At 38.0% G+C, this 19,119-nt stretch overlaps 1 protein-coding gene across 1 annotated transcript in view; it reads left to right on the top strand.

Annotated features, from left to right (window-relative positions):
- eif2b3 (eukaryotic translation initiation factor 2B, subunit 3 gamma) overlaps positions 1–18,749 on the top strand; it is a 31,624-nt gene extending 12,875 nt beyond the window's left edge. Inside the window, exons 4-12 of the mRNA XM_044134716.1 lie at positions 785–944; positions 1,348–1,459; positions 8,338–8,427; positions 10,396–10,532; positions 10,698–10,888; positions 11,672–11,734; positions 11,862–12,010; positions 15,007–15,110; positions 18,513–18,749. Of these exons, the coding sequence (XP_043990651.1) occupies positions 785–944; positions 1,348–1,459; positions 8,338–8,427; positions 10,396–10,532; positions 10,698–10,888; positions 11,672–11,734; positions 11,862–12,010; positions 15,007–15,110; positions 18,513–18,565 (1,059 nt within the window). The 3' untranslated portion in view covers positions 18,566–18,749. The remainder of the gene's footprint in view (positions 1–784; positions 945–1,347; positions 1,460–8,337; positions 8,428–10,395; positions 10,533–10,697; positions 10,889–11,671; positions 11,735–11,861; positions 12,011–15,006; positions 15,111–18,512) is intronic.
- The last annotated feature ends 370 nt before the right edge of the window (positions 18,750–19,119 follow it).

Here is a 19,119-nt window from a genome sequence, read left to right as displayed (position 1 = left end):
TCTGTTTTTATTGACTTTAAAACGCTTCCAGATTTATAACAGTATGTATCATGAAGGCTGTTATCGTAAAGGTGCAAAGAAAGTTACATCTCAGTTCATCTGCTTTAATGACGACATAAAATAGACAAATTGTATCGAGCAAAAAAGCCGGACCTGCTGACTGCAAACAAACCCTCGACTGCATTCTCTGTAATTAAAGAAATCTGAAAAACTAGCCACAACTTAATCAGACAGATCAGAGCATTCTGAAGATTCTTCCTGTATGAAGTAAGGACAATAACATTTTCAAAAAGCTGTTCTTAGACAATCAGGTCTACAACTGGAAAGCTTTGTGGGGGGGTTTTTTTGGGGTTTTTTGTAGGAATTTTTCCACTTTATTTTCAGTGCCTTAAGCATATAATAACCATTTAGATTTTTAATAATGGCATTTACATATTTATTAACATTAAATTTGACCATGGTAATCATGAAAACTGGTAAAAAGTAAATGTGCAAAACCACATTTACTGTGTCGATTGTCACACAGTGCAATCGACAGAATTCGCACTGTGTGACAAAATCTCTTGTTCAAGCAGACACAACACACTTTTCCTCTGCTACCATTATTAAATCAAGCACACTTAGTATTGCGACTATTTTTACAAATCTTGTTGAAAACTTTAAGAGATATTTTGTGTCTACAGTAATAAACCGCATCCAAAGATAGGTGCAGTGTGTTGAAGACATTTTTTCTCATTTGACAAAGACCGTCTTGACTGGTTTTGTCTCCTACATTTTTCTACAGACTGACATCCTGGTGGTGAGTTGTGACCTTATAACCGACGTGGCTCTTCATGAGGTGGTCGACCTTTTCAGAGCCCACAATGCAACACTGGCTATGCTCATGAGCAAAGCCCATGAGTTCACAGAGACTGTGCCGGGCCAGAAAGGGAAAAAAAGGACAGGTAATGGGATTGTAACATAAAGTTGGCGTTTTGTGTAGATACAGAGCAATGTTTTTTTCACTATCTCACAGTGAAACACATATTTAAAAAAAAAAATAGAAACCACTTTTATTAGTTTCTTTTTAGTCAGAGTTTTACATTTATTTATTTATTTACATTTTCTGAAAAAAAAAAAATGCTAACTGATTTTTCTGGCATTTAGATAAATTGATACCTAATGTTGAGTTTGAGTTAATGTTAGACAGTGAGAGGAAAAAAATAGTTATGTGCTTTTCTTGCAGCGTATATAAACATTGGGCTGAAGTGGTTTAATTTATGTCCAACTGGAATTGATAAAAGTGGTCAGTTCTTTGAAACATGATGAATTTGTATTAATGCTTATTGTGATGTGTATTTTTGCCAGCTGAACAGAGGGACTTCGTCGGTGTGGATGAGTCAGGGAAGAGACTGCTCTTTATGGCCAATGAAGCAGATCTGGAAGACGGACTTTCAGTCAGGAAGTCTATTATAAGGAAGTAAGATCTTCTTTACTATTACTAAGCCTTTTTTAATTGATTTAATGTTCATCTCAAACAAATCAAATGCTCCTTATACTTCTTTGGGCAGTTAAACTACTTAAATAATTAAGAGTACCAGCTAAACATTGGGTTTAAAGTTATTTAATGTGAAAAGCTGAACCTCCTTGATGTTTCTATTTTAGGGTTTTAATGCCGAGGCTGCCATTTGGTTGGTGTCCATGTAAAAATAGTAGACAACAAAGTACGCTTAGTCATAAATCTGAGATTATTTCTACATGGATCAATTACCAACATCATGTCATCTCAACACATGAAAAGTTGACCAAACTCTTCCTTTTTTTAATCAAAAGAAGCCAATCTGTGAGCCTCAAGAGCGCTTCAGAACCAGAGACAAGCCTGAGGCTCAAGTGAACTTTGTGACGCCTTGCCCCCCTCTACTAGCCTGGAGGAATCCCAGAAAGCACTTGATTTCACAAAGTTCAGATTTACAGATCCTTCAGTTCTATGCATGTGAAGTGAAGTCTTCATAATTTGAAAGTTGCATTAACAAGAGTCTTATTTTGTTGCTTCGTTAATGATTTCATTAAATTATGCCCTCCTCCCTGACTCTACTGTATGTCTCTACTGTAATAACCGCAAAAGCATGGCAAGCACCTCTTACAACTTAGAGGCAAAGCTACATAAGGATAAAAACTAAATTGAAACATGGACGTTTCTCATTCAGATCTCACATGTCTGATTTTAAATTGTCTGGGATCACAAAAATGCAATATGAATAATTTAATTTAACACTTTACCCAGATGTTTCAGTTTGTAAACCATTTCTAAACCCTTCTTGAACATCCAGTGTTGTATTTCCATCTGTTTCCCCATTTAAATCTACCGCATCTGTCACCTGCTATACATAGACACCAAGGTTATTGGAAATTTAAGTGTACAGTATAACAAACAGAGGGATCAGATTTTTCCAGCCTCTGTTTTTTATTTAACACTCAGTCCTGGATAGCTTCTGGACATTTAAGTACATTCCATTCAAGATGTCTCCTCGTCCAGCTGTGGACATTTTTGTCTCGACTTAACTTTAAGGCTCTATTCTTGTCGTGGAGGTTTTGTATTTTTCTTTTTTTTTTGGTACAGGAAGAGCGTACTAGGTGGGTTTTTTTGTTTCTCAGACCTAAAATGCGCGTATGTGTGAGAGCGGGTGTTGTGGGAGCTCGTAAATATTTCATGGAGCCAAAGCCACTGTAAATTCTAGCCAACAAAAGAGGGGGCCAGAGCAGCTGCTCACATGCTTCCCTCACAGGGAACTTTTTGGGCCACACTTGCATATAAACACACACGCACACACACTCTGTCTTTTTTCACAAACCAGAAATGCTTACACGAGCGCACACAGGAATACGTAACACAACGTCAAGGTGGACTCTGATGGAGACAAACCAGTCGCATCTTGTCACAGTGTTATGGAAACACAGTGATCTCATAGATAAACATTTATGGGTTGCAGTTAAAGGCCTAAAACCTTTCAGTCACCTCTGTTCAGGTATATGCTCACATGTCAGACAGCAACAAAAGACAGATAAAAAAAAAAATGCCTGGTGCAGCAAAGGAAGAAATTCCTGGAGTTCTGGTTTTCTGTAACTCAACAGTAGGCAGTTTTACAAGATCTCGCTGTTTTCAGCATTTGCACACATCACCAGAGTATTTTTCAATAAACATTATCTGTGATTGTGAAGAGTTTATTTCACGGCATCTTCATTTTGTGTCATTTTAGTAAAAATGACCTTCTTCCTTCATTATGTCAGCCATCTTTTCCGTGTTCTGTACATCCCTCCTCACAAACAGCCATCTGTTTTTTCATCCTCCATCTTCGCTCAGCCTCAACCTCTGTGCAATATTTTCCCCCTTCTCTCCTCTATGGTTTCCACATGGCTGTGGCGTCTTCAGTTTAAACGGCCCTGCACATGTGAGTTTGTTTGACCTGGAAATCACTTAAATGGTGTGAAAGGACTCCAGCCGAGCTGCGCCCGGTACATTACAGCTCCACCTGTCAGAACATCTTGAAGGCAGATCAGCATTGCAGTAAAATACAGATTGCAATTAAATTGAATCAGATGGCAAAGGTTATTAAGGCAGAACTGCTGCTCTGTATTCTGAACTATAATCCTTTTTTTTTTTGTATTCAAAACATTTGAATATTTTTTTTTATTATCTTGCAGGACAGGCACAGACTCACTGGAGCAATCTCACTCTTTGCTGCAGCAAATTGAAGAGAAGTTGTATCAGTTTTCCAAAGCTTAGCAGCTTCCATTATAAAATAAACATACATTTTATAATGGATATACATGCGTTTGTGCGTCAGCTGTGCAATTAATCAAACATATTTTAGTTTCAGTTTGGGATAAAATCTAACACAAAAAGTATATATCCAAAAACAAATAGTTACAAAAAATATATATTTTGTTATATTTTATTTGCAAGTATACGCCTATGTTTACCATTAAATGCAATAATGCAGTGTTTTACAAATTTGAGATAATAGAAATTTGAGCATCGACTAAATTGTTAAGATTTCTTTTTTTAGATTGCTGTTTTTTATTTTTATGTTGTGAGGTAAGTTTTAAAACATACTTTTTACAAGGTTTAAGAAGATTAAAGGTTTCATTAGATTTTTTTATAGCCTGTTATTTTTCCATTTTATAGATGTGATGAACTGAAGTTATCATACCTTCCCATAAAAAGAGATTTGTACAATTAGCACAAGCAGCTGTTCATTAGGTTGCACGGCTTCCTCTTTATGGCCATAATAGGTCAAAAAGGAGAGAGAGAGAGAGAGAGAATAAAAAAAATCTCTTATTTAACAATTGCAAGAGATAAACATAAGATCTTGAACTGCACTCAGTTCTGCTATAGTTTGTTCAAACTCTGAGCGATTGACAGAGTAATGCAAAACTCTTATATTCATAATGGGATAAAAACTAACAGCTATGTTAGAACTGTTTTAGTACTTTGAGACATGAGTAATATCAGGATTGATTAAGGTTTACAGTATAATATCCTTTTGCAAATATTGCTGCTTAAAAGTATTGAGTCATCGCTCATGTTTTTATGCTTTGCTTCCAAGGATTGTGATCAGTAATTCGAAGTTTCCTTTAGTGAAGTTTAATGTCCTTATTAACCTGAGGATGGTAGGCTGTCTAACTACAGAAAGCCTACTATCTCTTTAAGTTTGTCTTTTTGTTTAATAACAAATTTTATTGTAAAGGACATATTTCTTCAGGGATGAGTCATGTCTCAGAAACATTGTACTGCAAGGTCCTCAGATGCTTGAGCGGTTTAGTTTGAGGTGATTTTCTTATTGTAGTCTATATAAACCCAACATAATATTGTACTTTTTAACCAACAAAGCCACAAAAGGTCATTACTAAAGAAGCTGTGCTCAGAGTACTGTATTCCTGGAAGGTTCAGTGGAAGAATGAGTGTGTCAGAAACAGTTTCAAAACAAACAGTGAAACCCTAGGGCCCACTCAACAGTTTTGGGGAGGTCCATAAAATGTGGAGTTTTAACTGGAGTCAGAGCTTGAAGAGTGACCACAAACTGATGGATCCAGAATATGAGCTGCAACTTTCTCATTTCTTGTGTTAATCCCCTTCTAAACCAGACACAAGGTAAGAAGTGCTTTACATGAGCAAATGAGAAAAGGAACTGGACGGTTAAATGAAAGTCAGTGATGCTTTTCATTTAAAAAGAGATCCCAGAGTCTGGAGGAAGAGTGGATAGAAACAAAATTCCAAGTATCTTGTGGTTGAGTGTGACATTTCCACGGTCTATAATGATATGGGGAAATGTGTCATTTAGTGGCATTTTTCTCTTCATCACAATTAACAGAATCTCCATTTTCCTGAAATGACGGCAATGTTTAACTGGCATGACACTTTTGGAGACAGTGGTCAATGCTCTTCATTCACATAAGCCCTTCAGCCTTGTTGATTGTACTTTCAAAACCAGACTAATGGAAATATTGCCTCATTGCTGCATCTTAGTCATTGTTCACCGTGTGGTTTCAGTTGTAATTAATTAAGACATTATGCTTGTTTTGCTTGAGAGCAATAGAGCTGTGACTCTTCTCTCGAGTTTAGGAGTCAGCCATTAATCCGAGGGTAAGAGTCGCGTTATCCTTGCCTCCAAGGACTCCAAATTCCTGCTGCTGTTGACAGAACTCTGCGACATTCACAGTGCACTGAAACTTTGTTAAACAAAGATGATTGTTAAATGTCTGGGAGGAAATCCAATTGTTTTTTTGTTTTTTTATTTCTTAATGACTTCAAAACTGGTTACTAATATGGAGAATCCAGTTGAAAAGATTAATCATGAATATATTTTGCACAAAAAATAAATGTCAATGCATTTCATAACAACGTTTCTCAGATTCAAGCATTAATAAATATTTTAATTTATTCTTTAAAGCATGTGTCAAACTCGAGACGCAGAGGCCAAATCTGCCTCATCATAACTATTTGTGTGGCTCTCTACATTCTAGGGTCACATAAACCTTCATGATAATAGTTGTTTGCTTAAATATTAGTTTATCAATCAAAACAAATCAGTTTTTATTATTGCCATATTATATTGTCAAAATATCTTCAATATTTAATTTCACTCATCGAATGCCAATACAGCCCTTCGATAGTAAAGAAATTAAACGCTGCCCATTAACAGTTTGTTAATGGCAGTGTCACCAATCTACTATTTTTACTCCTACTTTAAAAACTGTGAAGACTTTTGTATTGAGTTTACCATATTTTTAGATAGATCTTTCAAATATTTCACATTATTTTTGCAGTGTCTTCTTGGCTTTTTGAGCCACCAGTCAGTGCAAAACACATTTAGATGCTCTCATATTTGGCCCAGTCCAAGTATCCACCTGCAGGTGCCAAACACTGTTGTCACACACTGGGTGTTCCCATAAATTTAACTTTATGCTCAATCTCCACTCACCAAAATGAACACCTGGGAAATGCTTTGCGAATAAATACCCGCGAATAAACACCCGCAGAGCATGTCAGTGCATGCACCGGCATATGTTTTTCTGCTTTTCAAAATACCTTTTACTCAGACACATGTATATTAGATTTGAATTATGGCTTTCAGCATCTGGTAGTAAAATGTGTGACCGAGTAACAATATTCCTAAGCTGCCGTAGTGAAAAGCTGGTGAATTTTACAAAAGACTGTTGGATGGAGGAGAATGTGGATGGTAGAGATGGACTGTTAAAAAAAATAAAAAATCATCCATTGGTCTGTTCATCCAACGACCAATTTATGCGCCCATCCATCAGTCCGTTCCTCCCTCTGTCCATCCACCTTTCCATTAATATTTAGCCATCCATCCATGTTTGTTTTTTCCATCTAGTTGTCAAAATTTACTAGTCAGTTATAAAACATCCACTCATTACTCCATATATATATATATATATATATATATATATATATATATATATATATATATATATATATATATATATATATATATATATATATATGACTCCTTATAAGACTGCATAGAACTGGACAAAATAAATGCTTTTTTTAAACTTTAAAATAAAATCCATTTTCAGTTAAAGGTATATATATTTTTTCTCAGACTGATTAAGAGTAACTGGGGTTGAGCTAAAATGTCCAGAACCATAGATTGTACACCTTTGATCTACTCACATACACATCTCTGTTTACCTTTTTCAAAGAGATATCTATTAAATTTTACTATTATGTTCATTTGTTTTATTTCTTTTATGATATGCAGGATGTGCATTTTTATAAAAATGCCAATCCCGCCTTGTGGCATATCAATTTAATGTCATTAGTTCTCGCCTTCTGGCATCACAACATTATACCAACAACCGAGTCGATGGTTTTTAATCCACTGTTATCCTTTGCTTCATTTAATGTGAAAAATAAAACGGATTAAACGAAAACTGTGAACAACCAGCATCATGTCTGCTTTTGATTTTTGCCAAAGCCATGTTGTTCTGTGATAAGTCCCAGGCTTTGTTTTGATTTTTACGAAAGTCTAAATCAATACAGCATGCTTTGAAAAATTCCCAGCAGTTACATGGATATGTAGCCTCAGTGGTGAACGGGCATAATAAACATACAAAAGCTGGTTAGTTCTTTCAGGATCAACAATCCCCTCACTTTCATTATGTAATGACTGAGAAGATCAAGAAGAGGATTACAGGAAATCAAGAGAGTGCGAACGAGTGAAGATGGATTTCTCTCCTGAAACCTGGAGGATGGTGTGGTTTTCTTTGCCTCTCGCTTTATAAATGCCACATTTTAACTAGAACCACACTGTCTCCGTATGGGGAAGAAATGTGTGAATGAGCAAATGCACAGTAGGGTGTCTGTGTGTGTGTGGCACCTCAGTCAATATAAACCTGTCTGACTGGCAGCTGTCTCATGGCACCAGCTTTGTGAATCCACGTCAGTTGTAGCTGACATTGTATAGTACGCAGATGTCCTCCGTCTGTGATGTTTATGTCAGTAAAATGTCTGTTTCTGGTTTTCTGTAAGCAACTCCTGTCTGAATGAAGAGAGAACCTCATGAATAAAACAAAATAAAACGTCATCCAAGTCACACCCTGGAGGTCCAGGAGTTGCACAGTACAATGTACAATATACAATACACTTACTCAGTAAGTATATGGAGATAAAGTGCGGGTAAACAAATGCCTCCTTAAATAGAGCCTTTTAACTTAAATGTATTCATTTCAAAGTTCTGTTGTTTTTTTTGTGTCGACAAACCTTATAAAGCTGAAAAATTACCTTTTGGAAATAACTTCATTGCGTTTTGTTTTTTCTTGTTTAACCCTTAGACATCCCAGGATGCACATCAAAACAGGCCTGGTGGACGCTCACCTCTACTGTCTGAAAAAAGCAGTTGTTGACTTTCTCACGGAAAACAAGTAAGTATTGTACTTGTGACTATTTTTGTAGATGAAGAAAACCTTTCTCACCCTGTGTTCCCCGTGCAGAGGTCATTTACTGACATGCATGTTTTCTCATGTAGGCACATGCATTTGCTCACACAGTCACATCAGCTTGAACCCTCAATCACTTCCTAATCTGTTTCAACTGTTAAACGCGGTTCCATGGCGTGGAAGGCTTTGAAAGCGTCTGTGAGTGGGGTATTCTAGCTAGGTGTTAATTTGTTTTACTATGTGCCACTGAGACAGGCTGTTAGGCCTTTAGCCTCCGGAGTAAAGCAGTGTGACACAGGCCTTCTGTTGCAGCCCGGAGTTTATATTCACCAGATGGAGGATCTACCCGATATCAACATGTCGTAAATTTAGACGGTTTGTGGAAAATGATGAAGCTCACTTGGTTTACGAAGAAAAACGTGCCGTGTAATAAAGTGATGCGTAGATAAAACTCAATTATTGTAATCCTGCTTTTGTATTTTACAATAGAGACAAATGGCAAATGTTCAACTTTTAACAACTCTTAAAGGTCAACAGTTTACATACAGCCATCAGATTAAAGAATGACTTGTTAATGTTTGGCTTTTAATAGCATGTTTCAACAAAATTTATAAGGGTAGAATGAAGAGGGTGTATCTAACTCCATTGAGTTGAAAACAAGAATTTTGTGCATAATTTAGAATTTATCGAGGATTTTCTCTAATCCAATCTAATCTCTAATCTGTTGGCTTTTCCAGAGTCTTAATGTTACTGTTGTATTCATTCGAAAGTCTGTTGTTTTCTGGAATTAGTGTCATGTTGGCAAACGTAACTCCGTCCAGGTTCCTAGACTCTAGCTGTTGTTTTAAGGTGAAATTGAAACATTTGAAATTACTTAATGTTACTCAGACAGTGAAATATACACTCAGCATGATTCACCATGCTTTACCTTTGTTTTGTTTGGAACAATGTATGTCTACATTATTTTATTAACAATGTAGACATATGTTAATAAAACAATTATAAAAAGCATCAAGCTTCTTAATTATGCCATGAATAAATAAATAGATTCAATATGTCCAAACATGTACATTTAAGAGCTTCATACTGTCTAAAGTATTAAAGAACAGTATTGATTATTCTTACTGGCATATTATCTGCATATATTTCTGCAAACTGCTACCTTAAAAGTGTAAAACTCCTTTCATTGAAATCTGATATTGTCAAGTTAGGTTTTCCCCATTGTAAAATATTTCCTGTTCAGTAATGGGATTCAAGCAAATCCCATTTCACCCTTGCTCATCTTGATAATATTTTGAATTAAAGGGATGTAGACATATATCTTACATCAATCATTGCATCACCAATGCCCCCTCGCCCACTACCATATATCGTCTCTCTTGTTAGATGACTCATTCCTTTCTCCGGCTTCTTTCTTGGACTCTCTTTTCAGCTGCTCCTCTCGGACTCTTCTCCTTCCTCCTCTGTGTTCTTTCTCTGTCCCTTGCTCGAGGACAGAAATAGACAAAGTAACTGTTGTTTTTCTCCTGTCATTCAAATGGAAATTCTAATCTCCCTTTAAAAGAAAGTAGGTGTAAGGGGCTTGGGGTTGTGAGTTTGTGGAGAGGAACACTGAAGCAAAGTCCAGAGATGAGCAAGCAGATGAAAAAGATCTGAAGTGAGAAATGTCAAAAGAAGAAGAGTTTCATCCTTGATTTTGGTTTAAAATTAATAACAGGAACTTGAACGCTTGTTGTTTCACACAGAGATTGATAGTAAATAATAAAAATCTACATACACTGTTATGTGGCTTCATTTAATGCTGGCTTTGGAGTTTGACTGTATAAAATAGTCCCTTAAAACTTTCCCTGTGGCTGCTTTAGCTCACAATGCTTGCCAATCTTTCATAGGATATGAATATGTCTCTGCTTTGTTTCATGAATTTATTTTAAATGAGCAGTTCTTTTCTTTTAGGTCCATTTCATCAATCCGAGGAGAGTTGGTACCGTACTTGGTGCGCAAACAATTTTCCAAAACCACTAACAGCCAGAAGGTGAAAGAAGATTTAGAGGATCAGACCCAGAAAAAGAATGACTGCTCTACAAACCATGGTTGGTGATTTCACTGGGATACCACACCACACATCAGAATTAGATCAGAATAACATTTAACAGCCGCTGCGTCATAGCCGATTAAAAAAAAAAATAATAAAAAATCTCACAAACGAACCAAAGGAGCTGAGTTTTATTTTTTATTTTTCCCCTGGCTCCTCTTAGAGCTGCTCATCTCATCGCGGGACGAGCCTCTGCTCCAGCTGGCCCAGGAGCGGTCCTGTTGGAATGACCACCGCGGTGACATGAGTGAGGCCTACCATGGAGGAAAGCTCCGCTGCTATGTTCACATTATGGAGCAGGGTCTGTGCTACCGTGTTAACACTCTTGCTGCTTACATAGAGGCAAACAGGCAGGTGAGTCAGAGAGTTGACCTGCTCATCTGGTATCCACATTCATAAAGAATTTGCTCTACTATGTTTGATACATTTCACTGACCACTGACTTGGTGGCAAATTTTTCATCTCTCTCCCATCTCTGAAGTTTTGACATTCCAATACCAATTTTATCCGATTCTGATTTCGATTTTAAGAACTTTAAGAAGAAATAAGAGTAGCATTTAAAACATTTGAAATACTTTGAGCAGCCATTAGTTGTTTAAATTAGGACCTGAGGCAATACTGAGCTATTGTGACAGTAACCACAACATACCACAATAGTATGATTAGGGAGGTGACATTATAAGTTGACTTTAGGATTTTCTATTAGCAGTTAGCACTACTAACTAATGTTGATAAAACAGTAACTCTAGAAGATACTTTTCTTAGAAAACAGCATTTTCCAGGAAACGGAATAATTTACTGTAGACATGCCATAGAAAATGCGTTTTCATTTTAAACAGCTTCCGGTACAAATGTCCTTCTGCTTTTTGAACACCTTGCTGATATTGAAATAGCAAATATTAATTCTTCTGACAGTGACGGTATCCACACTGAAGAGAGTTTCTGTTACAGTGACCGGGTAGCACTTTTGTTTCCAGTCACATTTCAGGCCAGAACAAGTTAACAGTGTCTGATTAGCGTCACCATTCTCTTTTTTTTATTTACTATTAGATCTTGTTGAACTTTGGGATGTGGTTTCTAGATGCTTTCTACTATTTCATGTTTTGTCTCATATTGGTATTTTTTTCTTATAATTAGGCCCCGAAGCTTTTTGAGGAGCCACCAGTTCACCCAAGTGCTATCATTTCTGAGAGATGTCAGGTAAATGTTATTCTCCTGTTTCCAAATTTTAGTCGTTTGGGTCCAATTTATGTTTCATGTCAATGTCTGTATTGCGTTTTAGAAGGTGTGCTTAAGAATAGATTCACTCTCTGGGCTCTTCCTGCAGGTGGGGTCAGACAGCATCATTGGGGAACGGTGCCAGATAGCAGAAAAGACTTCCATAAAAAGATCAACTATTGGAATATCCAGCAACGTGAAAGAGAAGGTCAAAGTCACCAACTCCATTGTTATGCATTCGGTCACCATAGAGGAAGGGTGAGAAAACACACACTGGTTCTTTCATCCCTCCATGTAGTCACTGTTTTTTGAAGAATCCAGATCCACAGCCTGATCACAGTAGATTTGTAGTGGATTTAGACTAGAAAGACTATACAAACTCTATTTAAACCTGTTTGGAATTATTTATTAATTATCTTACACTGTATAGTATTATTTCTAATTTGTATGTAAAATGTAGCTTACCACCATCAGTGTGTGTATGAATGTAGTGGGAAATGCTTTGGAGTTCCCTGAAGCGCTATTTGCTATTCTCACCATAATCTCAAGAGAAAAAAATCATTTTCAGATTTTTTTTGTTTTTTCATAACAAATCTAAAATCACATTGTGTTTCTGTATGTGCAGGGAGGCTTCAATACTCTGTGTAGAAATAGAAGAATGTCCAAACATCACTCAGTTTAAAAAATGGTTTAAATATATTTCACTAATGCATTACAAGATTGTGATATGGGCTGACTTCCATCGTAAGTCTATTTAAATTAAAGTTGTTTGACTGGAGCTGGGTTAGCCCCACCCACCAACTCTCTTGGTTAACCCTTTGCAGATAATATAAGTTCCTCGTGCTTCCTATTTTCTTCCAGACATTGTTAACTTCTTAAAAAGTATTAACTTTATTATGTAAATTCAAAGGACTACAAAGCAAGAACTAATGCTCCATGACAAGCAACATTTTGAAACCTCATAAAGTCATCCCAGTTTTGGAAATTATAAGAAGGAAGTGCCGCCGTACAGAGAGCAACAGTAGCTACAGTAGAATTAGCATGTGGATTGATCTGTTCAGTCTCTTAGCCAGGAATTTTTTTTGGAAGGAGAACTCAACTTGGCCTCTATTCCAGATTTTAATGCACTCATTCACAAGGTCTTTTCCTTTTATCTCGATTTCTTACTCCTCCTCCCTTTCTTTTCATCGCGGCCCAACACCATCTCCCTTCTCTTTCTGTCTCCAACCATCCCTCCTTAAGCTCTTTCAGGGAGCCCGGCCAGCCGGCGTGGGGACCCTCATCACACCCGTGTAGGTGCACGCAAAAGGCCATAAAAGAATGAGAGACAGGAGAAGGGAAGAAAGGAGCGAAGGGGAAAGCAAGCTAGCACGCAAGAAAGAAAATTGCAATTCTTTCTTTTATTGCTTTGAGGACATAAGAAGAACGGAGAAAGAGGGAAAGAAAGAGCCAGTATGAGGGGATTAGCAGACCCCAGCCATGTCGCTGAAACCCCTTGCATTTCTGATTTCTTTGTTTGGAGCTGACCAGAGCTTGTTGACAAAGCACTGCGTGTTTGGCGGGGGGGGGGATAGTAGGGGTCAACTTTATAGGATGGGGGCACAGGAGGTGGGGGTCGATGTGTGTACGTGTTGGTGTGTGTGTGTGTTTGTGTAATAGGGAGGGAGGATATGGGGGTCATGACAAGGAGGAGCCCTGGTGTTAGTAATTAGTGGTGTTTCAGCTCCGAAGCTTCTTTGGTGGTCTCCCCTTCTCTGTAATGTTACAAAACTCTGAATGTTGTAATCTCCCATCACCAACTACCACCACTACCTCCTAGGTAGTCCCTTATGCACGCACACACGCACAGCCACGCACACACACACATGCACACACACAAGCATTTCTCCTGTTCCCATCCTGGTCTAACCACCTGAATAAAATGGGCCAATACAAACCTGTCTGTGTGTGAGGCACGGGCAGCCAAGTGTGTGTGCGTCACTGCCCGGGCGAGACCCACGTGTGTTCTCCACTTGGCTCCCATGGCCTCTGAAACACACACACACACACACATACACCCCTTCTGTATCGGACACGCTTGCACATACACGCCCTTTATGGTTAGCCGGGCGCTGGACACACAGGCACCGTCTGTGTGTCGCTCCAAGAATTTTATGGTGATGGTTTGGCTGAATGAGAGCACGCACGGCGGGTTGGCACGGCCAGCTCAGGTGGAACTGCAGCACAGGATCTTTAACACACTCGCTCTCACACAGCATACGCCGTTGTTGTCACAGCAGCCGACATTAATGCTAATGTCATGTCATTAAGCCCAGTTGATTGGATAGCTCAGAGTTTTCATAGCAGGTGTGGAGATGCTTGACGACGAGGAAAAACTCTTGAGGTCTGTCCGCTCGGTTCGCCCTGCAGCTGTGGATAAAGAATCTCCGACGTTTGCAGAGAACATGCAGCCGAGTTGAAAAATATTTCAGCGCTAATAGGACATTGACTCACTTCTTGCAGGTGCTACGTAAGCGAAATTTATAAGCGGATTTAGCTTTATAACTCTCAAGTTACTTCTTACAAGGTTCCTATTCAATCTTGAAAAGTCTGGAAAAGTATGAAATTAGATTTTTATCACTTCCCACATCTGTGCAAGGATGGAGGGGGAAAAAATGGAGCATGGAAAATCACTTGATTTTCAAACTGCTTTCACTGTTATGTGATCTGAAAGATAAATCTGAATCACTTAAAGGCTTTTATATGCAAATGTTGTTCTTTATCTTTGCTTTGCCGTATCGTGCCTTAAACGTTCATCGATCTCTTTGACCATTTTTGTTGTAAGTGACTGACTGACAGAGTTGTGACATAATCAGATAACAAAAACTGAACAGGAGAAGTAGTTCAAACCTAGAAACTTAGAAATTTAAGCCCAGAAAAGTAGGAATTTCTGGTGGAAATATCTGAAACAGGAGGAATTCTTTAAATCTTTAAAGATGTTTTTCGCCACACTTAGAGAGAATGTATTACACAGTATACTAACTCGGCTGTGACCAATCACAGCCAAAAGTCTTCATCTATTTTATTTTATTTTTTTTCCCACCAAATCACTTAAACATCTGTTTCCACTTCTCTACCTTCCTACCTGGAGTAGTTCTGATCTGTTGGATGTTCGCTTCCCCTGTGCCTAGATGGGCACCTCTAAACATTGAAATTGATTAAAGTACGAATCCAGTAACTGTCCAATTAATAAAATGTGTGTGTTTGATTTCCAGATGCAATATCCAAGGCAGCGTAATCTGCAGTAATGCAATCATTGGCAGGGGAGCCGACCTCAAATATTGTTTGGTTGGAAATGGACAACGAATTGAGCCAGAAGGTAAGACGCAACAACATGAACACACCCAAAGTTAAAAAAACAGGCTCTGAATAGGTTCTTTCTTACTCCATTTCTTACTTTCCCTGTTGTTTTAGGCTTGTTTTCAAATTCTTTATTTGGCAGCATATTATTACGCCCTGTATCAAAAGGCACTTTTGTGACATGTAATAGTGATGAAGCAGTTTCCACTGGATGCTCTTCACTAAGTGTGATATATTGAATTAGAACAAGCCAACATTTTAGTCGTGGAACATCAGGAGCTCCTCTTAGCATTTTGGCAAAAATAAGTAGCATTTTTCTTTTTTAATTTTGTAACATGTATTTCACAGCAAAAAAAAAAAAAAGATTATTTTTCCACTTTGTTGTTGCAATTGTCATGAGATCTAAGGATGGGTGGAAATTAGAGATGTGCCCATCTTGCTTTTCTTGGTCGGACCCGATATCTGGCGAAAAGAGTCGTCCCGTTTATTCATCGAAGTAAACATCATTCAACTTGTAATTGTAAATGTGCACAAAAGAGTACATATTATTTGTGGAAGTTTTTGTTGACAAGTATTAATTATTCTAAGATTTACAGTCATTTGTTTTGATGCATTTAATTAACAGGAAATTAAAAATGTTTTTTCTGTATTCGGTCTGATCACCAATTTTAGCCTAACAAGGGAATATTGGCCAATACCGAAATCCGACAGACTAATTGGTGCTTCTACAGTAGAAATTTATTTCAGTAGGCTAAATAGAGCCACTAAAGGTGAACATAAAATTGATAAAATACCAATAATAACTAACAGTATAAAATTTGATTCACGCCAATGGGTTGACGGAGATAAATGTGTCAACCAACAGGATGTCCTGCATACTCATGCAGTTGGTTTTTTTTTTGTTTTTTTTATGTAATATGCTTTGACGCATAAATGAGGATCGCCTTGTATGTCATTCATTTTCAAAACTCTTATTTATCAAAGTGCCTGAAACACATTTTTTACTAATATTAACTGTTGCCCTTAACATGGAAAAAAGAAAATCAAAATCAGCAGGTCAGTCAAAGAAAACTGAAAGCTGGTATAGCGTCTAGGAAAATCCTGATCAGTTAATTTCTGTAAATGTGAAAAATCAAAATTAAAATGTATTTGACCTTCCAATATACTCTTTTCCTAAATACTACCTGCTTGCTAGCGCCCTGTGCGTCTCTCTGGCTGACTCAGATAAGGTGTTAATGTATGTGTGTGGGATCCATTCATAGGTGCCAAGTATCAGAGCCAGCAAGGAAAGTCTCTTCTTTCTTAAAGTCCGATTTGTCAAAGTTTTTTTTTTTTATTTCCTTAATACCCTTGTCCCCAGAGTTAGCGCTGTGTGTGTGCGTGTGTGTGTGTGTGTGTGTTTGTGTTTTTCTATGTGTGTGTGCGGGCGTGTGCTTGTGTGTGTGTGCGTTACATTGATGGAGAGGTTAGAGAGCACGGCCAGAACAGGACCACCCGGAATTCAACAGCAGCAGCCTGCAGCCACACACACACACACGCACACTTTTAACTCGTGAACACGTTCGAAAGAGTGAACAAGCTACAGGCTACCAGACTAAGAAGCCTAATTGAGTGAACAACAGGGCGCTCTGAGAAGCAACAGTTTGAATTTGAGCTAAAATCTCCCTGAAATGAAAGAATTGAGACCGCTCTGAAACAAACGGCGCGATTGCTCTGCAGCAAAGTTTATCTCACTTCAGCTTTTTTTTTTTTTCTGTTGTTTTGTTTTTGTGTAAATGGTTTTGAAAACATTTACTCCGAAGGTTCAGTCACAGTAAAGTCTGTATTTTTCTTATAAAAGTGCCTTTTGATCATGTTGTTTTTTTTTTTGCATTTCTAAAACTCATCCACTGGTTATAATTTTGCTAGTATAGTCTTTCTTTCATTAAAGAGTAATAGTTTATGGTGCTTTTTTATGTTGCTTTATGGTGGATATAAGCCTTCTTATGAAAGGGAAATTTATTCCAATAACTCAAAAGCGACAGGCGTTTTGTCAGCATGCAAACATGATTTATAAAATTACGGATTTATTTAAATCCGTTGGTGCCTGTTTTAGTCGTTTTTGGTATCAGTTTCTAAAGATTCAGTGTTTCATTAGATTACTTTATATAAAAGTTAAAATAGCACATAAAGCTTTCGTCTCCTTTTCTCTGTATTGTTGTAATGTTTGAATAAAAGATAGGTCCTTGTTGCCAATCTAGCTGTCTGACCGCAGGCTGTTAAAGACATTATACACCCACCCTACTGTTGAAGCTGTTAGCAGCCAAAGACCACCATGACAGCTTGACACAGACACACACATATGTTGCATTCACAATCGTTTATCGGCTGTTGATTTTTCTTCTTCTTCTTTTTTTTTTTTTTTTTTCCAAAGCTGAATACCTCCATCTCTTTGTGCTTTGAAGCACATTTTTACCAACACCATAAAGAAGACAGAATCCCTTTCATATCTTTTTATCCTCACCTTAGTATGGCTCAAATCTGTTTAAGATAAAGTCCCAACCATCAATATTCGGGTAGACGTAAAACGACCTAGCATCTTCTGTACTTCCCATCCCTCCTTCAGCTGGAGAAATATGTAAACACAAACTATATTGGTCACTGGAGACTTCTCTGGCTCAAACAGCATATACTTTTCCTCTTTTACACTCCAGTCACTCCCCACCTTTCCTTCCCTTCCTTCTCCTGCAGTCCCATGCTCCATTTGTCCTCTCCTTTCACACAACAGTGGCTAAGCTCATTCTGAGCAACAGATTCCTTCACACTAAAATCTGTCTGTGTGGATGGAACACTGCTCTCTGCCACCATTTGTTTTGGATCAGCACCGGTACTTGGTGGTGGAGGGGGCTGGAGGTAGGAGGGCACGGACCCAAGGAGGAATTGTGACTGCTCTCCATGTGTTAGAGAAGTTGAATGTTAAAAGAGATCATCACACATTTTTTAGTGCAGCAGATAAAGTTAAGATATTGGGACTGAATAAAAGTTGTAGGATCTCACACAGTGGACTGTCTGGTTCTAATCCACTGTAAAGATTTCTCTTCATTTCATTGTATCAAACTAAATTCATTCATGATATATATATATCTGATAACTTACACAATTGTTGTAATAAGGATTTTTGAGGGTTGGAAAAATATTCCCATCAAAACATCTTTCTCACTAAAGCACAGCAAAAATCTGAAATTTGTTTTTTCTGCTCAGACTGAAACGTTTTCTGACTGTCTAGTTGAAAATAAATATGACTGACTCACAAATGGCTCAGAGTGTAATGCGTTGTCGCAGTGGTCATTTGTGGTGCGTCTACTCTCTTTTCCCAGATAAATCTCTATAAACATCATGATATATACTTGTTTTTACCTTTCACCTGTAATCTTCTTTGCAGCTGAGCGTACAAATGAGGTCATTGTTGGAACGGACCAGCTGATGGAGATCTAGCTTCGCCACAGAAAAGCCGAAACCTCACCTGCTGACCTGAGAGCAGCGAACCCGATAGAGTGACTGATTCCAGCTGACTGTCCAATCAGAAGCCTGGAAGCTGCTGGACAGTCTGGGAATTTTTTTTTTTTTTTTTTTTTTTTTTTTTTTTTTTTTACAATAAGTCTGAATAAAGACAAGTTGACTCGAGTGCATGGATTTGTGTGCTGCTGTTTCATGTTTTTTCACTCTCGTCTAACGCCATGAATAACTAATGATCAACATTAACTGGTGGATCTTGGCCATCCTGTCAGCACTCCTAGCTTCCATCAGATCATTTCTGTCTCATCATAGCAGCTCTCAGTTACTCAGTTTACAGTGTTCCAGGGGGAGGAGCGTGTGCGCGCACACACATCATCGTGTCTGTGCGTTATGGTGTTTACACACGCACGCTGTGCAGCTGTGAGCACCAGAGATGGGGAGAAAAAGGCAGTGGGAGGGGTGACCACAATGGTGTGTGTGTGTGTGTGTGGGAGGGAGTTAAGTTTATTTGTACACAAAAATGGTGTATGTGT

This window comes from Gambusia affinis, linkage group LG12 (assembly GCF_019740435.1).
Source record: "Gambusia affinis linkage group LG12, SWU_Gaff_1.0, whole genome shotgun sequence".
NCBI lineage: Eukaryota > Metazoa > Chordata > Actinopteri > Cyprinodontiformes > Poeciliidae > Gambusia > Gambusia affinis.
This window is presented reverse-complemented; position numbering and strand designations above follow the sequence as displayed.